This window comes from Equus asinus, chromosome 21, assembly GCF_041296235.1.
Source record: "Equus asinus isolate D_3611 breed Donkey chromosome 21, EquAss-T2T_v2, whole genome shotgun sequence".
Taxonomy (NCBI): domain Eukaryota; kingdom Metazoa; phylum Chordata; class Mammalia; order Perissodactyla; family Equidae; genus Equus; species Equus asinus.
Window position 1 is genome coordinate 46,647,721 of NC_091810.1, and position 17,859 is coordinate 46,665,579.

The 17,859-nt window shown below is 41.6% G+C and overlaps 3 protein-coding genes across 6 annotated transcripts in view; 2 read left to right on the forward strand and 1 right to left on the reverse strand.

Moving 5' to 3' along the window:
- NEK4 (NIMA related kinase 4) overlaps positions 1 to 2,059 on the forward strand; it is a 39,701-nt gene extending 37,642 nt beyond the window's left edge. For both annotated transcript variants that reach the window (XM_014826593.3, XM_070493828.1), the window contains exon 15: positions 473 to 2,059. In XM_014826593.3, coding sequence (XP_014682079.3) covers positions 473 to 565 — 93 coding nt within the window. In that variant the 3' untranslated portion in view covers positions 566 to 2,059. The remainder of the gene's footprint in view (positions 1 to 472) is intronic.
- Positions 2,060 to 4,534: 2,475 nt separating this feature from the next.
- Positions 4,535 to 6,618, reverse strand: SPCS1 (signal peptidase complex subunit 1). Its single transcript, XM_014868777.3, has 4 exons — positions 6,142 to 6,618; positions 5,713 to 5,772; positions 5,522 to 5,608; positions 4,535 to 5,027 (listed from the first exon to the last, which is right to left on the reverse strand). Exons 1-4 carry the CDS (start codon positions 6,175 to 6,177, stop codon positions 4,902 to 4,904), a joined length of 309 nt encoding a protein of 102 aa, XP_014724263.2. The 5' UTR covers positions 6,178 to 6,618; the 3' UTR covers positions 4,535 to 4,901.
- GLT8D1 (glycosyltransferase 8 domain containing 1) lies at positions 6,614 to 17,774 on the forward strand. 3 transcript variants are annotated; one of them, XM_070493831.1, is made up of 11 exons: positions 6,614 to 6,881; positions 11,403 to 11,456; positions 11,543 to 11,641; positions 11,894 to 11,968; positions 13,522 to 13,735; positions 15,625 to 15,742; positions 15,976 to 16,060; positions 16,222 to 16,334; positions 16,674 to 16,840; positions 16,958 to 17,070; positions 17,244 to 17,774. In XM_070493831.1, exons 2-11 carry the CDS (start codon positions 11,441 to 11,443, stop codon positions 17,432 to 17,434), a joined length of 1,191 nt encoding a protein of 396 aa, XP_070349932.1. In that variant the 5' UTR covers positions 6,614 to 6,881; positions 11,403 to 11,440; the 3' UTR covers positions 17,435 to 17,774. The 3 variants fall into 3 exon arrangements, with proteins under 3 accessions (XP_070349932.1, XP_070349931.1, XP_014682050.2); XM_070493830.1 differs by lacking the exon at positions 11,894 to 11,968 and having other exon boundaries at positions 6,758 to 6,881; XM_014826564.3 differs by lacking the exon at positions 11,894 to 11,968 and having other exon boundaries at positions 6,820 to 7,276.
- The last annotated feature ends 85 nt before the right edge of the window (positions 17,775 to 17,859 follow it).

Consider the following 17,859-nt stretch of genomic DNA (forward strand, 5'->3'; position numbering starts at 1 on the left):
TTAGGTGTTATTTTAGTTTCAGGCATTTCTTTCAACAGACAGACATAGAGTGTCACATAGTATATTTTCTTGATTACTAGTCAGGTTGAATTTTATGTATGTTAATTGGTTATTTGTATTATTTTGTAAATGTCTTTGCTGATTTATCTATGGGACTGACTGTTGTTTTATCAATTCTAATATTCTAATATTGTTGTGTTTTATTGATTCTAAGAGCTCTTTATAGTTCAATGATATTAATTCTTTGGCATGTATATTATAAATATTTTCCCTAGTTTATTGTTTGCTTTTAATTTCTTATGACTTTACTTATTGATATCTTGAGGTTTTAAATTTTTGTGTAAACAGAACTAACACTATTTTCCCATATGGTTTTCACCTTTGGTATCATGCTTAGAAAAGTCCTTCTTCTAAGGTTACAGGAATATTTTTTCTACTACATAGTGATTTTCTTTTTATATTTCCCAAATAGGTACATTTGCGGGAGCACATGGGTGAAAAGTATACGACTTACAGTGTGAAAGCTCGCCAGTTGAAATTTTTTGAAGAAAATGTGAATTTTTGAGAATTTATTCTAGTCTACTGCCAGAACTAAAGACCTATTTTCAAAGGTTTTTGGCTTAAACAAAAACAAACCCATAACAATGGCTGGAGGCCATTCACCATCCTTACGTCTCTTTGGGGTATTTTTACTGGAAAAAAATTGGACAGAACAGCATAATATGAAGCAAGCTCACAAAAGAAAGGAAAAAACCTTTGGCTATTTTACTCACTTTATGAGGAAAACTCTGTTATGTTTATTTGGTTACTGTTTACTGAGCCTTTAACCACCAACTTTATATCTAGAACTTTATTTTTTTAAGGTACTAATTAGTTTGAATACAGGGCCATAAAATGTCAGATGAGAAGTTTTATATTGTACTGTAGTGATAAAAGCAATAGGAAAAATAAATGACATATGTCTAGTGATACTACTTGTTACTGTTAATAATCTTAGTAGTTGATAAATTACTTTTTAAAAAGGTCAGTTCGCTATTCTGGGAGATTGAAAAAATATGAAGTTGTATCTAGTACTTAAGCAAATGAATTCCTTTTTTACTTATTGATGAACATTTCATATTTTATTTTCATTTAATATGAACCTTATTTAGGATATACCAGAATTGAAACTAAGAGGTATCTTGGCTTTGTAAATCAGTATGTTTTTACATACTGGTTTTTTTAGATTTACTCTTCCATCAGTAAAAACATTTCTTTCTTTTTCTTTTTTGGTGAGGAAGATTTTCCCTGAGCTAACATCTGTGCTTCCTCTGTTTTTTGTATGTGGGATGCTGACACAGCATGGCCCAATGAGCAGTGCAGGTCAGTGCCTGGGATCCGAACCTGTGAGCCCCAGGCTGCCAAAGTGGAGTATGTGAACGCAACCACTATGCCACTGGGCTGGCCCCTTGTAAGAATATTTCTTAAACACTAATTCCTTTTCCAATTAAGCAGTTTGTAAGTAAAGTCCAGATCTTTTCAGTTATGTTGGACATGTTTGTCTCCTGAAGTTTGTTTTCATCAAGATAGTGGTTGTCTTCCTGTGTTTTAAACATATGATTATATATCACAAATTTTATTAGTTTTTTAATAAGGGGTAATGCCCATCTAGGAAATAGTTTTTATAAAATAAAAGTCTTGACTAGTAAATTTTTACTTCTGTAATCAAGGGACTCTAAAAAATAAATACTGCTCCAGAAATGTTTTCAGTTTTTATAATTAAAAATGTATGTTACCTTCTTTGAAAATTACACACACATATAAAATACTCTAATGAAATGTTCCCTTTCTAGTCACTTAACAGACCTTTATTTAGTTTTTACTATGTGCCAGGTGCTGTGCCAGGAGCTGGGGATACAGTGGCGAATAAGCACCACTCCCTGCCATGACAGTGCTCATAGTCTGGTTTCTGAGACCTCTTATTTTTACTCTGAAGAGTTTGTCAGAACTCAACTGTAAAACCATCTAGTCCCAGTGCCTAGTAGGGGGCAAATCCTTGGTAAACTGTTGGTCTTCCTGAGCTAGTCACCATTTCTTGCATTAAGAAATCCACATCTTTCTGGCAAGTCATTGATTTTACATAAGTTTTCTAACTTATTGGTATAAAGTTGTACATATTACTTTCTTAGAGTTAAAAAATCTCCCCCCCATACTTTTTTATTCCCATTCTGTATATTTCTATTTTGTTTAAACATTCATTCAGTTTTCATTTATCCCACTATTTTTTTGGTTATTTTGTGGTTCTTTTTTCTCGAGAGTGTAATCATTTTTCATCTTTCTTAATTATAAAACATATCTTTAAGACTATGAATTTTCCTCTCAACATAGTTTTGGCCACATTTCAGGGACTTTGATATTCCTTTTTTTTTCTGCTGAGGAAAATTTGCCCTGAGCTAACATCTGTGCCAATCTTCCTCTATTTTGTATGTGAGTCACTGCCACAGCTTGGCCACCGAGTGGTATAGGTCTGCACCCAGGAACAGAACTGGAACTGCCAAAGCAGAGTGCGCTGAACTTAACCACCAGGTCACAGGCCCAGCCCCTGATATGATATTCTTTTTGACATTAGCCTCTAAATAGTCAATAATTCTGGTCTTGACTTTCTGTTTTAGAAGTGTTTATTTCTATATATTTAGAAAGCCAAGGAAATTCTATCTCCTTGCTCCAGCTACATTGCAGTGTTGTTAATATGACCTGTACAACCTCTGTTTCTTGGAATTGTTTTTCCCCGTGGCTCAGTACATGATCCATTATTGGAATGGCCCTATTCAATAAAGGTTAATTCTGTTACACGCAGGCAGAATCACTTTATTTTTTTTTAAAGATTTTTTTATTTTTCCTTTTTCTCCCCAAAGCCCCCTGGTACATAGTTGTATATTTTTAGTTGTGGGTCCTTCTAGTTGTGGCATGTGGGATGCTGCCTCAGCATGGCATGATGAGCAGTGCCATGTCCGTGCCCAGGATCCAAACTGGTGAAACCATGGGCCGCCAAAGTGGAGCACGCGAACTTAACCACTTGGCCATGGGGCTGGCCCCAGCAGAATCACTTTATTAATTATTCCAACCTACATAAGACCTGATCAGTAGAATTTTGTGATGATGGAAATGTTCTCTATCTGCACTAATACAGTAGCCAGTAGCTATATATGGCTGTTGATCTCTTGAGATGTGGCTAGTTTGAGAAACTTTTAGTTTAGTTTTAATTAAATTTAAATAGACACATGTGACTAGTGCCACCATCTTGGACAGTGCAGCTCTGTATCTTCATTTAGTAAATATTGAGCACCTATAATGTGTCATGTACTCTTGTAGGCACTGGGCAAATAGCAGTGAGCAAAACAAGGTCCTGTTCCCATGGAGCTTATGTTTGAAGGAGGACAATTAACAAATATATACTGATATATATTAAATTCCATGAAAAATAAAGCAGGCTAAGTGGATATAGAACGATGGGGCATACCACTTTGATAGGGTAGGAGGAAATGCTTCTTTATGGTGATATCTGGGTAGCGACCTGAATGAAAGGAGAGACAAGTCATGTATATTTGAGGGAAGACGTTCGAGGTACAGGGAGGGAACAAGTGCAGAAGTCTTCCTGTGACTTGCCTGTCCACTTATCTATCAAAATCTGAAAGGTAAGAGAGTTGGTCTCCTACCAAAAGTGTAGCTTTGCCAAACTCTTGTATATGTAGCAGTCTTTGCTTTATACATTTCACATCTTATTCAAGGCATGATTCCTAACAGTGACATCTTAGCAGCTATGAAATGTCCTTCTCTGCCGCATTTAATGCTTTCTCATACTAAGTATCTTTTTCACTATTACTCCTCTTTTATGCTTGTATCTGCCTAATATATCCTTGCTCCTGTTTTCAGCCTTTGGGTGTCATTTTGAGAATATGAGGTAACTTGATTTTTATCCTATTTGCGAGCTCCTAACTTTTTAATCACATGTATTATACTTACTGATATGGTTGGCCTTATTTCTGCCTTCCTAATTTTTCTTCTGTCCTTTTTTTTTTAAACCTTTCCTGATTTTCATTGTATTAAGGTCTTTGCTCCTTTTTTAAAACTCATAGTTTGGAAGTCCTCTATGCTGGTATTGAGAAATACAATATTACTTATAATAACTCTCCCATTCCCATCCCTCAAACAAGACCTTTAGAACATTTTTCTCTTTAGCACTCTGGAAAATTTAAAAGGAATTTACAGCTCTATGGGTTTTCAGTTTGGTCCATCTCAGGTAAAGCATGGCTTAAATGTTTTCTGCTTAACAGCCTTGTTTTAGTGGTACCAAATTATTACTTTACCACAAATTTACATGAGTAAATTTTTTCATAGGTGCTTACACTGTTATTAAGAAAAATGTATATTAGGAACTTGCAGCTACAGAAAACAGAAATGGTGCTTACTGATACTTTCAGAACCATGAACTTCTCACTTTGGTTTTTACTAACAGTCTTGCTTGCAGAACAATGAACAAAAGACTCTTTAGACATAAGACTTGCACTGTGAGTTTTAATTGAAAACATTAAAACAGCTTAACTACTAATAATGAATTATAAAACTTTGATAGTTAGATTGTACTATCATTTATTCATTATTGTTGTAGACCTGAAAGAAACTTTGCATACTTGTGTTTTCTGTTCTCCATTTCAGAGGAAGATTATGAAGAGAAGGTCTAAAACATTTATAAATCAAAACCCAACTGAGTTAGAAGTGAAATATAAAGAGAACAAAATCTTAACACAGCTGTGCTGTAAGAGCATAGATGGGTTTTAGCCCATGTTTTGGGTTTGAAATTTAGCTCATCTCATACGAAACAAAAGCAGGTGCAATAGTAAAGCCGAATCATGAAAGCCCAATCAATTATTTTTAGCATGCCTCTTAATTTTTCTTTCCCCTGGTTTCTTGTCTTCTGTGCCTGAGTCTTGAACAGGTAACCACTTGAGGGGGTGCCGGCGATAAATGGGCCATGGAGGAAGTGTCAGCTGGGCCAGAACAGAGAAAATGCGACAGTTATAGCCATTAAAAGTTTAAAAGAGCATTATGTATAATGCCTGGTTCCCAAATGACTCCTATGCTAAAGGTAAAAATAACACAAAACCTGACATTCCTATGAAAACTGTGCCACTGCCCAGACAAGAGATGGGAACAAGTCTCAATGTTTACACATATGGCTTTAAAAACTAAAAGAAGGATGAAGAAAGAGCAACGTAAAGACCCTAAGAAATTCCTGCTACCTTTGACCTTAAGATTATTGCTTGGAGCAGCTGCCAAAAGAAATGAGCTGTATCCTTTTATGCAGTTTTAAGTCATCTGACACTATTTGGCATTCTGCTTTTCCAATGATAGCAAGGGGAAACACTGATGGGAAAGATGAGGGAAAAGTTGGTGCCAGTTCTCACTACTAGGTCCAACCAAATCAACCCAATTCAGAAAACTTAAGTAGCCACTAACATCCAAACATCCACAAATTTCTTACCAAACACGAAAAAGCAAATCCGGCCATAACTATATAGACAGTCCACCCGAACTGTTCAGCCACGTACCCATAGATAAATCCAACTATCTAGAGACAAACAAAATATATTAAATACAGTCAAGCCGGAGGCGGGGAGTGGGGGTAGGGAGCGAAGAGAAGAAAGAAAAAGATTATGCAAAACCAATACTTACTGCAGAAAAAAGAATAATTCCTTGAAACATCTGTTCAGCTAGTTTCTGGCCCTTGTAATCCTAGAGGTGAAAGAGAGCAAAGGAGGAATTGGTGCCGCCACCGAAGAGGTACGATTCCTGCTCTGGCCTCACAGCTTTGGCACAGGGCAACCCCAACATCAGGGGCTCTCCTCAAGGACCTGGGTAAGGAATGAAGTTCTGGGTTTCCCGGGGGAAGTGAAGCATCCCAACGGAGCACGGGCAGGGGCATCCTCGCGGGGGAAGAGAAAAGAGGACCCAGGAAGCACCATTCCGGGAAGGGAGTGTAAGGTAGCCATCCAGGCCAGGAACCGCGCAGCACCGGCTGGGTGCTCGGACAAGGGGTGCGAAGCTGCCAAGCTCGCGAGCGGCTCGCGAGGATCTTGGGGCCGAGGTGGGCCGCGCCCTCACCATCTGCGTGGGCAGCGAGCTCAGGTGCTCCAGCATGACTGGCTGAGGAGGCGGGCGACAGAGTGCAGGCGGCGGGCGGCGGAGCGAGGGTGGCCGCGACTCGAGGACGGTAAGGGCTGGAGTCTGGTCCTGTGCACAGCCTCGCGCGCCTGCCGAGCCGAGGAGCGCGATGGCCGCGGCCCCGGAAGCGGATGTCTGTGACAGACCCGGACGGCCCGCGGCCCCGCCCCGCGCGTTCGCTAGGCGACCTGCGCTTTCGGGGCTGTTTGTGGCCCGGCGCGCGGCCCGCGAGGGCTGAGGTGGCGACCGTGGCGGCCGAGCCGAGGCATCGCGCGCCCGTGAAGGGCTCGCCGTTAGTGCTGTTGGGTGCCGGAAGTCGCGGCCTGGCTCCCCAAAACAGTCCTCGACTGCGCCCCGGCGACCTAACTGCTGCCGGCGCGCGTCCCGTCTCCATGGCGACGGGCTTTCCTCGGCGAGGACCCCGGCGGCGGGGCTGCCCGGCGGCGCCTGCTCGGCGCGATGCTTTCGCAGTCAGAGCGGTGGGCGGGCTGGGGCTTGCAGGGCTGCGTGGCTGCAGCGGAGCCGGCGGGCAGGCGGGCTTGGTCCGGAGTGCAGGGGACGCGGGCGGCCCGGCGGCGGGCTGGGCCCCGGGGCCTGCGGCGCGGGCGCTGAGCTGGCGGGGCGGGCCGGGGCGCGGGCGGCGGCGGCGGCTGTGGTAGCTCCTCCTCCTCCGGCTGCAGGTAAGGGCGGCCGCGGGGAGCGTCCAAGGGGAACGGCTTGCTCACCTCCTAACTCGGGGCTCTCTGGGCCTCAGGGGAACCCCCGGAGTGTCACACACCCCCTTGCTCATCCCTAAGCGTAAGAGGGCCCTAGTGATCCCCCGAATTTAGAGGAGACTACCCCAGGCCACATCCTCGAGAAAAAGGGAATCCCCTCGGAGAGGGGACCCCCTTCTCGACAGACCCTCGCAGCAGTGTGGAGAGGGTTAGCACCCCGGGAGTCTCCAAGTTGGCCCACCAACATGCTCGCCGGCTTCACTGGGCCCTCCTGATTGAGACCAGCCAAGGTTCGCTCTCCCTCTCAAGGCTGGTGTCTATCTCAAAAGCTTAGGCCCTCCCCGGTTGCTCTGAGCGAGGTGGGTTGCCCACATTTCGGAGAGAAACCGTTCTGGGGTACGCGGGCCTGTGGGTTCCTGCAGGCTCTCTGGCCTCTATGCTATGTTGCATGTCAGGGTCACAGACGTTGGGATTCCAGGCACTCTCAGGGCAGGTTGGTGTGTGGCTGCCTCCCTCATTCATGCAATCAGCAAACATTCACAGCACCTTTTTTTGTGCCGCTGTGACCAACACCAGGCCCTTGCCTTTCTAGAGCCCAGAGTGTGTCAAGGGAGACTGCCACATAACCCCAGAAATATATGACAGCTGGATTAATTCTAGGATAGGGAGCCCCCGGGGGATGTGGGAACCCGGGGTGGGGTGGAGGAGTGCGGCTGAATGTAGGGTTTTGGGGAGGCTCCCTTGACTCCTGAAAGCCAAGTAGGAGCTAGCCAGATGAAGAGGTAGGAGAAAGTGAATGTCTTTAGTGCCTTCAGCCTGGCAGAAACTAAACAGACCTCTTGTATCTAGAAATAGACATGTCCCTTTGTGTTATCCTCTGTAAATGCACTTCACAGGGTAGCAGTTGCTGTATAGACTTTTAGGTATTTGAGCTATGACGATATGATGGGAAAAGGAAGTTTTCAGGTTCCATTTGAGAGAGATCTCCATCGGAATCCATGTCTTTCCTTGTGTTGGAAGTTGTTTTCATGATTATCATCAAAGATTGCTTTCTCAGGCCGGCCGGTGGCACAGCAGTTAACAGCGGCCTGGGGTTCAGCGGCATGGGGTTTACCAGTTCACGTCACAGGTGTGGACCTCTGCACTGGTCATCAAGCCATGCTGTAGCACGTGTCCCACATATAAAATAGAGGAAGATGGGCAGGGATGTTAGCTCAGGGCCAGTCTTCCTCAGCAAAAAGAAGAGGATTGGCAGCAGATGTTACCTCAGGGCTAATCTTCCTCAAAAAAAAAAAAAAAAAGATGGCTTTCCCTTTCTGAGCTGAGAATCAGCCTTGCTCCTAGATTAACAAGATCATTTCACAAATATCGTACCTACTACCATTTGCCAGACACGGTTTTAGTTGGCGGGGATGCATTGCTAAACATTTTCATTGGGGTCTCTTGGAGCTTACATTCTAGTCAGGAAAGACAAAGAAACAAATGAGATAACTTCATAATTGAGGAGGGGGAGTGGTGAACTTCCCTGATGGCCTCTGAAGGGATGGGTGAGAGGAAGATAGAACGATAACTTTGGTCTTTGGTGACCTCGACAAGACCAGTTTGAATGGAGCAGTAGGGACAGAAGTCTGGTTGGAGGAGGCTGAAGAGAGAACAAGAGGAGAAGTGGAGCTAGAGACTTTAAATCTTCTCAAGCTTTTAGAGTGAGGGGGAGCAGAGAAATGGGTTTGTGGGTCAGCTGGAGCGTGGGGAGTGATGTCTTTTTTTTAAATTAAAATTTTTAAATTTTTTTAAATTTTAAAAAAATTAACTTTAAGTTTTTTAAATTAATTTTTAAAATTAAAACCAGACTGGGGCCGGCCCGGTGTCGCAGCGGTTAAGTTCACACCTTCTGCTTCTCGGTGGCGCGGGGTTCGCCAGTTCGGATCCCGGGTGCAGACATGGTACCGCTTGGCAAAAAAGCCATGGTGTGGTAGGCGTCCCACATATAAAGTAGAGGAAGATGGGCATGGATGTTAGTTCGGGGCCAGTCTCTCTCAGCAAAAAGAGGAGGATTGGCAGTAGTTAGCTCAGGGCTAATCTTCCTCAAAAAAAAAAAAACAAACCCAGAGCATGATAATATGCTGATGGCTGTAATCCAGCAGAGAGGGAAAGAGTGTGCTGATGCTGCACCAAGGAAACAATTACAGGTAGGTTGCAGAGCATCAGTGGAATGGCCTTTCATGTACATAGAAATAGGAGGGAAAGCAGAAAAGGTGAGCAAAGCTGCTGAGAATGTGGGTACTAATGCAAGCGCAAGTTAAAAAAAATAGTCGTCTTTCTCCCTAAGGTTTCTTCACCCATATCTCTGGGTTTGCCTGCCTTGGGGGGTGTGTGTGTGTTTTGTGAGTGATTTGGGAATGAAAGTTTTAAAATTTCTAAACAAGAAATATTAATTTTCATAGTGACCAATTGAATATTGCTGATCAAATTGTACACAGTTGTGTGGTCTAACAAAAAATACAGCCACTGTTGCCCATCCCAGGGTCTACACGCAGGTTTGTTTTGAGAATTTCTTCTAATCAGATTAATGAATTCCATTACCAGGGAAGCACCAGGAAATGAAATATGAATCAGACATACTCCATAATAATTGGCATTTTGCATATAGATAACTGTGGAAGAGTTTTTGGAGCAAGTGGTTTCTGCCGTGCTAATCTACTTACATACATCAAATACCTGATAGGATTGTGTTTTTCTTGTGTCTAGCTAACTGGAATAGCACAGATATATGTGCCTCTCAATCCACATACTACCTGTAAGTAACTTATGGAAGTTGTTGAGCTAAAACACTGTCTTTTGTACTGTTAACTAAATGAGATTTCTTTGAGGGAGATCGTTTTCTCCAGTCTTGGTGGAAGTTGGCTAAAGCTGGCAGATGTTAGAGCTTTGAGCAGCTCCCAGTCTGCCAGCTTCTATGGGTAAGGCTCAGCCCACAATGTGATAGAGGCACATGGCTCAGGGTATATAATGATGTGTATTCTTTAAAAAGGAAGATCATTGGTATAATGTACTTTATCTATACTGCTCTAGAAAGAAATGAGAGAGAGTGTGTGTGTGTGTTTTAGATTGTCTTTTGGGAATTTGAATTATTTTCTCGGAAATTTGTAATCTGGTCTGTGATCTCCAGTTTTTTAAACAGCCCTTCAATTATTTCTCCTTTTTTCAATGGCCTTGAGAAACCAAATGTCTGATATGCACACACTTTACTTAAGGTGAAATTAATTCAAACTTACTTTGATTTTAAAAGTACGCTGTATTTGAAAGTGCTTTGTAAAGTTAAAAGCCTTATGTAAATGTCAGGTTCCCCCCTGGGGGAAGGTGAAGTAGAAGAGGGTAGAGGTCTCAAATGTAGGATCACTATAGCCTGGTTGTATAAAATCTATTCTTAAGGAAACATTACCCAGAGATTGTTGTAGAAATCTAACCGTTTAATTTAGTTCCACCTACAGTCTTGTTTCCATTGAATTATTTGTTTTTAAAAAGTGAAGGCATCAGATGAGCTGGGGGGCACAAGCCACAAGCAGAGTGACAATATTAGGCACTGCTTTTTTTTTCTTTTGAGGAAGATTAGCCCTGGGCTAACGTCTGCCAATCCTCCTCTTTTTTGCTGAGGAAGACTGGCCCTGAGCTAACAGCCATGCCCATCTTCCTCTACTTTATATGTGGGATGCCTGCCACAGCACGGCTTGCCAAGCAGTGCCATGTCCGCACCCGGGATCTGAACCGGTGAATCCCAGGCCACCAAAGCGGAACTTGTGGACTTAACCGCTGCACCACCGGGCCGACCCCATAGGCACCCCTTTCTTAAGACATGGGAGTTAACCAACAGAGATGAAGCCCTGGGAAGAAGCTCATTTTTTCTTTTAGCAGATTTTTAATTTTTGAAAATACACTAAACTTGTGATAGCAAGATTGGATTTTGTGAATTTTTAAGATTGTTTCTCTGCTACAGTTTCAAATGAATTTGGAAAATCTTTTTTTCTTATAATTCCAATTAAAGGTGAATGGACTATAGCTTGAAACAGGGATGTTTTGTACTGATGAGGCTGACCTCAGGTTACTTGATCACAGACAACTGAGTCCATGTCTCATTTAACTAGGAATTTTAAGTGGAAATTCATTCAGAAAATGTTTCCATAGTGGTTAGACCTCAAGTATTCCTCTTGGTAGAATTTCTTTTGCTTTTCATCTAGCAGCATATAATGTAGGCTGTTTCTCCAAGTTATTTGGAAGTAGTTTATCATCATGACTACCATAAAAAACTCAGATCCCAAATTGGGTTCTTGGAAACTATTAATTCAAAATGGAAACTATTAATTCAAAGCTATTCAAATTTTCTGGCAGAAAATACCATATGCACTTCTTGTTTCTCCCTGAATTTAGGCATTTTAATGGCCATTCTCATGTACCTGCTGACTTTGGGGGCTTGTTTTTGTTTTGTAGGGTTAATAACTAAAATTTATGTAAGACAGAAGAGAAAGATGTCATTCCGTAAAGGTATGCTCTTTCTACAAGTTATGTTGTTTTTATACCTAGTCAAAAGGTCTAGAGATGTAATGCAGGCTTTCCCCTCTGTGTTTCAGTAAACATCATCATCCTGGTCCTGGCCGTTGCTCTCTTCTTACTGGTTTTGCACCATAACTTCCTTGGCCTGAGCAGTTTGCTAAAGAACGAGGTTTCAGGTATGGGAACCCTTACTAATGCCTTGGCATCTGTTGAGGACCTGGAGTTCCCTATGTCCCACATTCTAAGTTACATCACTAGGTTAAAGGAAAAGAAAGCTTTCTTCTGGGCCTTACAAAAGCTACTAAACACTCTGGGAGAGGCGTGGTGGTACTCACTGTGCTCTTGCAACCCCTGCCCCCCATTCTCCCTGCTGTGCACTTGTTTGCTAAGGGTTTGATCTGACAGAAGATCCCTTTTCACCAAATCAGAGGCCGTAGAGGAGCCTCCTTGGGCTGCTGTCTGCTCACATTTCAGCTGGGCAGGGCTTCAGAAGGTGGGGACAGGTGAGTGTCTCTGGTGTTTGATGTCTGCTCTTTTCACTAAAGTGTCAGTCTGGTTACTTCGCCTGTTACTTTCCTTTAACCTGTGGAACTCTATCAGCAGGACTCTAGTAGAAAAAACCATACAGCCTTGTCAACTGATTTTAAAAATCACTTTATTGTGTAATTCCATTGCCATTTCTTTTAAATTAGTTGTTCATACCACTCTGCCTTGGTATTGAGGGATGTTTGAGGCTGCAGAGTGTTTGTCAAAAATCATTTTTGGGTTGCCACCCGCCATAACTGATAGCTTTCCCCAAGTGCTCTGATAGCATATTTTATAGCAGTGTTTATATACATGTGTGTGTATTTATATGTATATATAGATATGTACGTAAAGTTATGCATGCTCCTGGTGGGCACATTCATAAAAAAGAAAGTAGCATTCAAGCTCCAGGAGGGCAGTTGGTCCACTGCTTTATCTCCTGTGCCTGTGGATGATGGCTGGTACATAGGAGGTGCTCAGTAAATATTCACAATGAATTATTTCATTGCCTAAAGATAACTATTATTAACATTTTGGCTTAGTACCTTCCAGTTTTTTTTCTCTACGTATATATTTTTTTCCATACAGTTAAGGTTATACTATATATAAACTGCACATGACATGTTTTTCCACATGATTATATCCTAAGCATGTCACCATGACAGTAGAAACTCTTCACATAGAGTTTCAATGCCACAGTTTGTTTCCACAAGAAAAAGTCTTTTGGTACAGTGACTTACAGATGCTTTTGATGGCAACCTCACAGTAAGAAATGAGTTACATACAGCATACACATATACATGTGTATTTGCTTATTTTCTACCTACCTATCTTTCAAGATGGCAGAGATTCGTCTGTCTTATTCATGGTAGTAACCCAAGTGCCTAGATATTGCCTGGCATAGTATGCACTCAGTGTTCAATGAATGATAAATGAGTAAATGAGTAATATAAAAGGCAAAAACGAAAGTTTACAAAACAGTACTTGCAGTTGCTGTGTGTGATGCACTCTCATATTTTCTAATGTTCTGTTCCAATTTAGGAACTGATCGTGACCCACTAAATTGATTTCATGCCTACTTATGGGATATGATTCATAGTTTGAAAAACAACTTTTCAGTTTATTTCTTGGTTTTCACAATTATAAATAAAATTGTGACTTCTGATTACCTCTCAGATTTTATCCTTAAGAGAGGCAAGAGGAATTATTGGGTCAAAGTCCGTGTACCTTAAAGCTCTTGATACAAATTGCCAAAATGTATTATATAAAGATTTTGTTATATTCCCACCAGTAGTGTATCAGAATTCTGGCAACCTAGCTTTTTAAAGTGCTTCTGCTTTTCCAAAAGCCTGGTTACATATAGCAAAACAATAAAGGTCACGTGATTCGTAGGCTGTATGCTTCACATTGTAATGGGGGAGAATGAGGTAAACAACTATCGTAATCCTCATCTTACCTCTTTCCTAGGCTCTGCATCAAAAGCTCATGAGATTGTATTTGTATCACAGCACCTTCCTTGTGTTCTTTGCAGATTCAGGAATTGTGGGGCTTCAGCCCATAGACTTTGTCCCAAATATTCCCCGACATGTGGTAGACGGGAGACAAGAGGAGATTCCAGTGGTCATTGCTGCATCTGAAGATAGGCTCGGGGGGGCCATTGCAGCCATAAACAGCATTCAGCACAACACTCGCTCCAGTGTGATTTTCTACATTGTTACACTCAACGGTACAGCAGACCATCTCCGGTGAGCTCTGCTTGCCTAATGATTCTGCTTGCCTAATGATTCTGCTTCTAGAGGATGCTCTAGAGCAGGCAATTTGCCAATCCAGGAATGGTTTTTTCTGTGTATATATTTTTTCTATTCAGTTGAGATTATACCACATATGAACTGCACATGACATGTTTTTCCTTGTGATTGTATAAGCATGTCCCCATGATAGCAGAAAGGACACAACTTGTGCCAAGATGTAAATCAACTCTCACTCTGCACGCTGTTAACTCACGCTATTTTTTAGTAATAAGACTTTCTCATTGAAGGAAACAATATGTTGATTTACATCCTGTTACAAGTCCCTTCTCTTATGGACATATCTGAGTAGTTCTGGTCTAGAGTGGGAAGGGACATGGGAGCAATGGCAAGGTAGTGTGATGTGAATATAGAACTGATCCAGATCCTGGCCCAGAGTGATTGGGGAACATTACTTAACCCCTTGGAGCCTGCTTCTTCTTCTGTAAGTATGGGGTAAAAATATCCAGCTTACTGACAGAGAGACGAACTGTGTATGACTCCACTCATAGGTGGTAGTTAACACAAAGACAAAGAAAACTGATCGGTGGTTACCAAGGGAAAGGGGGGAGTGGAGGGAGGGCACTAGGGGTGAAGTGGTGTACCTACAACATGACTAATAATGATGGATAACTAATTTCACAAGGTTGTTAACTATCATAATCTTAAAAAAAATATCCAGCTTAGAGTATTGTGCCGTCAAATAAATGAGAAAATATATTAAAAGCACAAAGCATATAATAACCACTCAGTAAACAGTCCTTACGATTATATAACTGTAGTGATTAATAACAGAAACCCAATCTGGTGGAGAGTGTCATCCATGTTTTCAAAATGCTTTGAATTCATATTTACAAAGTTTATTCAAAGAAACATCTTGATAGTTGCCAAAGTTCTAAAACATTTCTGTCCTTGTGGCTTTTTCCACAGTTTGTGTTTAGTTTGTGAAAGTTACCATGAATTATTTTTCCGTATTTTAAAAACTCAGAAATCATCCAAAATAATGCAGAAACAAATATTGCATTAAAACAGACTACAGAAATAACATTGTGCCCATGAAATCCTGATTTGAAATGGACAAGGAGGCTGGCCTTGTGGGCATGTTAAGTTCACATGCTCCCCTTCAGCAGCCCAGCGTTTTACTAGGTTTGGATCCTGGGCAGGACATGGCACTGCTCATCAGGCCACGCTCAGGCGGCGTCTCACATGCCGCAACTAAAATATACAACTATGTATTGGGGGGATTTGGGGAGACAAAGCAGGAAAAAAGAGAGATTGGCAACAGTTGTTAGCTCAGGTGCCAATCTTTAAAAAAAAAAAACAAAAACCAAGAAATGGACCAAGGGAAAATGTGCAGTTCCTTTAGGGAACAATGACTTTTCTTGCAGGCAGCACCTTACACTCTGTTGGAGGAATTCGTTCCCACACTGTTGAGTCTGTAACAGACTGATCACCAGCCTTGTTGACAATTAGCTTTCACTATCACACTGACTCATTTTCTTCACTCATGTTATTTGGAGAGCCAAGTGTTGAATGGTCCATGTGGTGAGATGTTCTCATTTCCAGTGAGTTTTTCTACAGCAGTTTTAGTGTCAGAAGAGTGATCTTGTGTGAGCCTGATGGGAGCACTATCCATTACCATAGAATCCTGGTTCAAGGTGGGACTTGGGTGTCAATATGCTCACTTCAGATGAGGAAACCAAGGCTCAGAGAAGTAAGGGGCTTGCAGACACCTGTTTGGTTCTTAGGGTTCTCTTCCATTATGCCTTCATTAGAAGGCACAAAGGTAAGGCTCTGGTTTTGAAACATGATTATTTAAAACAAATTTGGTGCTTTATTTTTATCAGGTCCTGGCTCAGCAGCAGTACCCTGAAAAGCATCAGGTACAAAATTGTGAATTTTGACACTAAACTTTTGGAAGGGAAAGTAAAGGAGGATCCTGACCAGGGGGAATCCATAAAACCAGTGAGTTTCACGCACTCTTGTTTGTACTTGGGAGTTTTAGGACATTACTGTAATACCTGGGTAACTGTGGTACAGTGCCAAGTAGTTCCCTGGGGACCATGCCTGGGCAGTTTTAAGAGACCTTCAGCTGTCTTCTCCTGCATGGGTATTGAGCATTCTGGGAGTTTCTAGTAAATGAAAGCAGAGCCACTCACGAATTCTGTGCCCATGCCTCTTTCCTTTTCCTTTCCCAGTTAACCTTTGCAAGGTTCTACCTGCCAATTCTGGTTCCCAGTGCAAAGAAGGCCATATATATGGATGATGATGTAATTGTGCAAGGTACCAAAGAATGTCACTATCAGTATTATTCTGGGTGCAGAGTGTGGGCTATAGTGGTTGTCTTATTCATGGTATTCTATAAAAGGTCATCCTAAGAAGTGGGAGGAATAGGGAATCTTGAGACAACTCAAAGTGTTAACTTTACACCTTATCTATTTCAGGTGATATTCTCGCCCTCTACAACACACCACTCAAGCCAGGACATGCAGCTGCATTTTCAGAAGACTGTGATTCAACTTCTACTAAAGTTGTCATCCGTGGAGCAGGGAACCAGGTAAATTACTTATTAGACCCCTTCCATGAATTCTTTTTTTGCTGCATTTTATATTCCCCAAGTATTTTGTCCCAACAGTCAAGTTTGCCTTCCTATAGACTGGTTCATAGATTTCACACCTAATTCTCCTTGAACATTGGGCTTAATATGTTTACTCTAGGTTCCTATTCTGTCTAACTTGAAATCCCAAATGTCAGTTTTATTTCATTTATGTACAACCCTTCACTAACAATGTGAGAAGTCATAGTTTAATAAGCAGATTTTTTCTTTACTGGCTATCAAATTATATCTATTCTATTCGAAGCCATAAATATACGATTTATCCCTTTATGTTTTTAGTACAATTACATTGGATATCTTGACTATAAAAAGGAAAGAATTCGTAAACTTTCCATGAAAGCCAGCACCTGCTCATTTAATCCTGGAGTTTTTGTTGCAAACTTGACAGAATGGAAAAGACAGAATATAACTAACCAGCTGGAAAAATGGATGAAACTCAATGTAGAGTATGTATATAACTGGCCTACCTGTGAAACTCTTGTATTTCAACCCTGGGGGTCTTGACTAACAGGAATTGGTCAGGATTCTTCACTAACAGCTTAAATTTGTTCTGTCCCACCAAGAGAGGGATTGTATAGCAGAACACTGGCTGGCAGCATCACAACACCTCCACTGCTGATTGTATTTTATCAACAGCACTCCACCATTGACCCAATGTGGAATGTCCGCCATCTTGGTAAGTAGAAATAATTAGCCAAAGGCCTAAGCTAATAATTAAATCTCTAAAGGACTATCCTCAAGGATAGGATATATCCAGTTTCCTTTAGGTTTTCTGCAGTTTGATGTGCCATTGTCTTGTGTGTGACTAATACTAGTACAACCACTTGGCTCTTTTTCTCTCAATGAAAGGTTCCAGTGCTGGAAAAAGATATTCACCCCAGTTTGTAAAGGCTGCCAAGTTACTTCATTGGAATGGGCATTTTAAGCCATGGGGAAGAACTGCTTCATACACTGATGTCTGGGAAAAATGGTATATTCCAGACCCAACAGGCAAATTCAGCCTAATCCGAAGACATACGGAGATCTCAAATATAAAGTAAAATATAATTTATGCAATAAGCATTTCTCAGGAAATCCTAGAAGACGGTATGTGTGGGAAGTAACAGTTGCTAGACTCCAGTGCCTATCTACAGCAACCCATGGAAAAAGGGGCATTTCAGCTGGGTAAAGAGGACAAACTGCTCCATCTGGCAGTCAGCTTCCCAGACAGACTATAAATATGTCTCCATCTGCCTTACCAAGCGTTTGCTTACTACCGTGCTGAATGACCAGAGGTGAATGGACTGATACGGCTGGTACAGCTAGTTCAACACTACTGCTTGGTTTTAATTTTGTAACCTGTGGCCTGATCTATAAATAAAGTGCTACTTACATTTTCAATAGCTATCTGATTTTTTGCTGCCAGGTAACTGTACTTCAACTCACTCATGGTCTAAGAGACGAGTTGTCTACAGAATTCAGACAC

What these genes read in the sequence shown, in the direction of transcription:
- SPCS1 (XM_014868777.3), bottom strand. Translation starts at nt 6,177, where the DNA reads ATGCTGGAGCACCTGAGCTCGCTGCCCACGCAGATG. An exon ending in GAATTATTCTTTTTTCTGCA is followed by an intron (nt 5,609 to 5,712) that starts GTAAGTATTGGT and finishes GTTTGTCTCTAG; the next exon opens with ATAGTTGGATTTATCTATGG. An exon ending in GATTTGCTTTTTCGTGTTTG is followed by an intron (nt 5,028 to 5,521) that starts GTAAGAAATTTG and finishes GTTCTGGCCCAG; the next exon opens with CTGACACTTCCTCCATGGCC.
- GLT8D1 (XM_070493831.1), top strand. An exon ending in GCTTCAGAAGGTGGGGACAG is followed by an intron (nt 11,969 to 13,521) that starts GTGAGTGTCTCT and finishes TGTTCTTTGCAG; the next exon opens with ATTCAGGAATTGTGGGGCTT. An exon ending in AGGGGGAATCCATAAAACCA is followed by an intron (nt 15,743 to 15,975) that starts GTGAGTTTCACG and finishes TTCCTTTCCCAG; the next exon opens with TTAACCTTTGCAAGGTTCTA.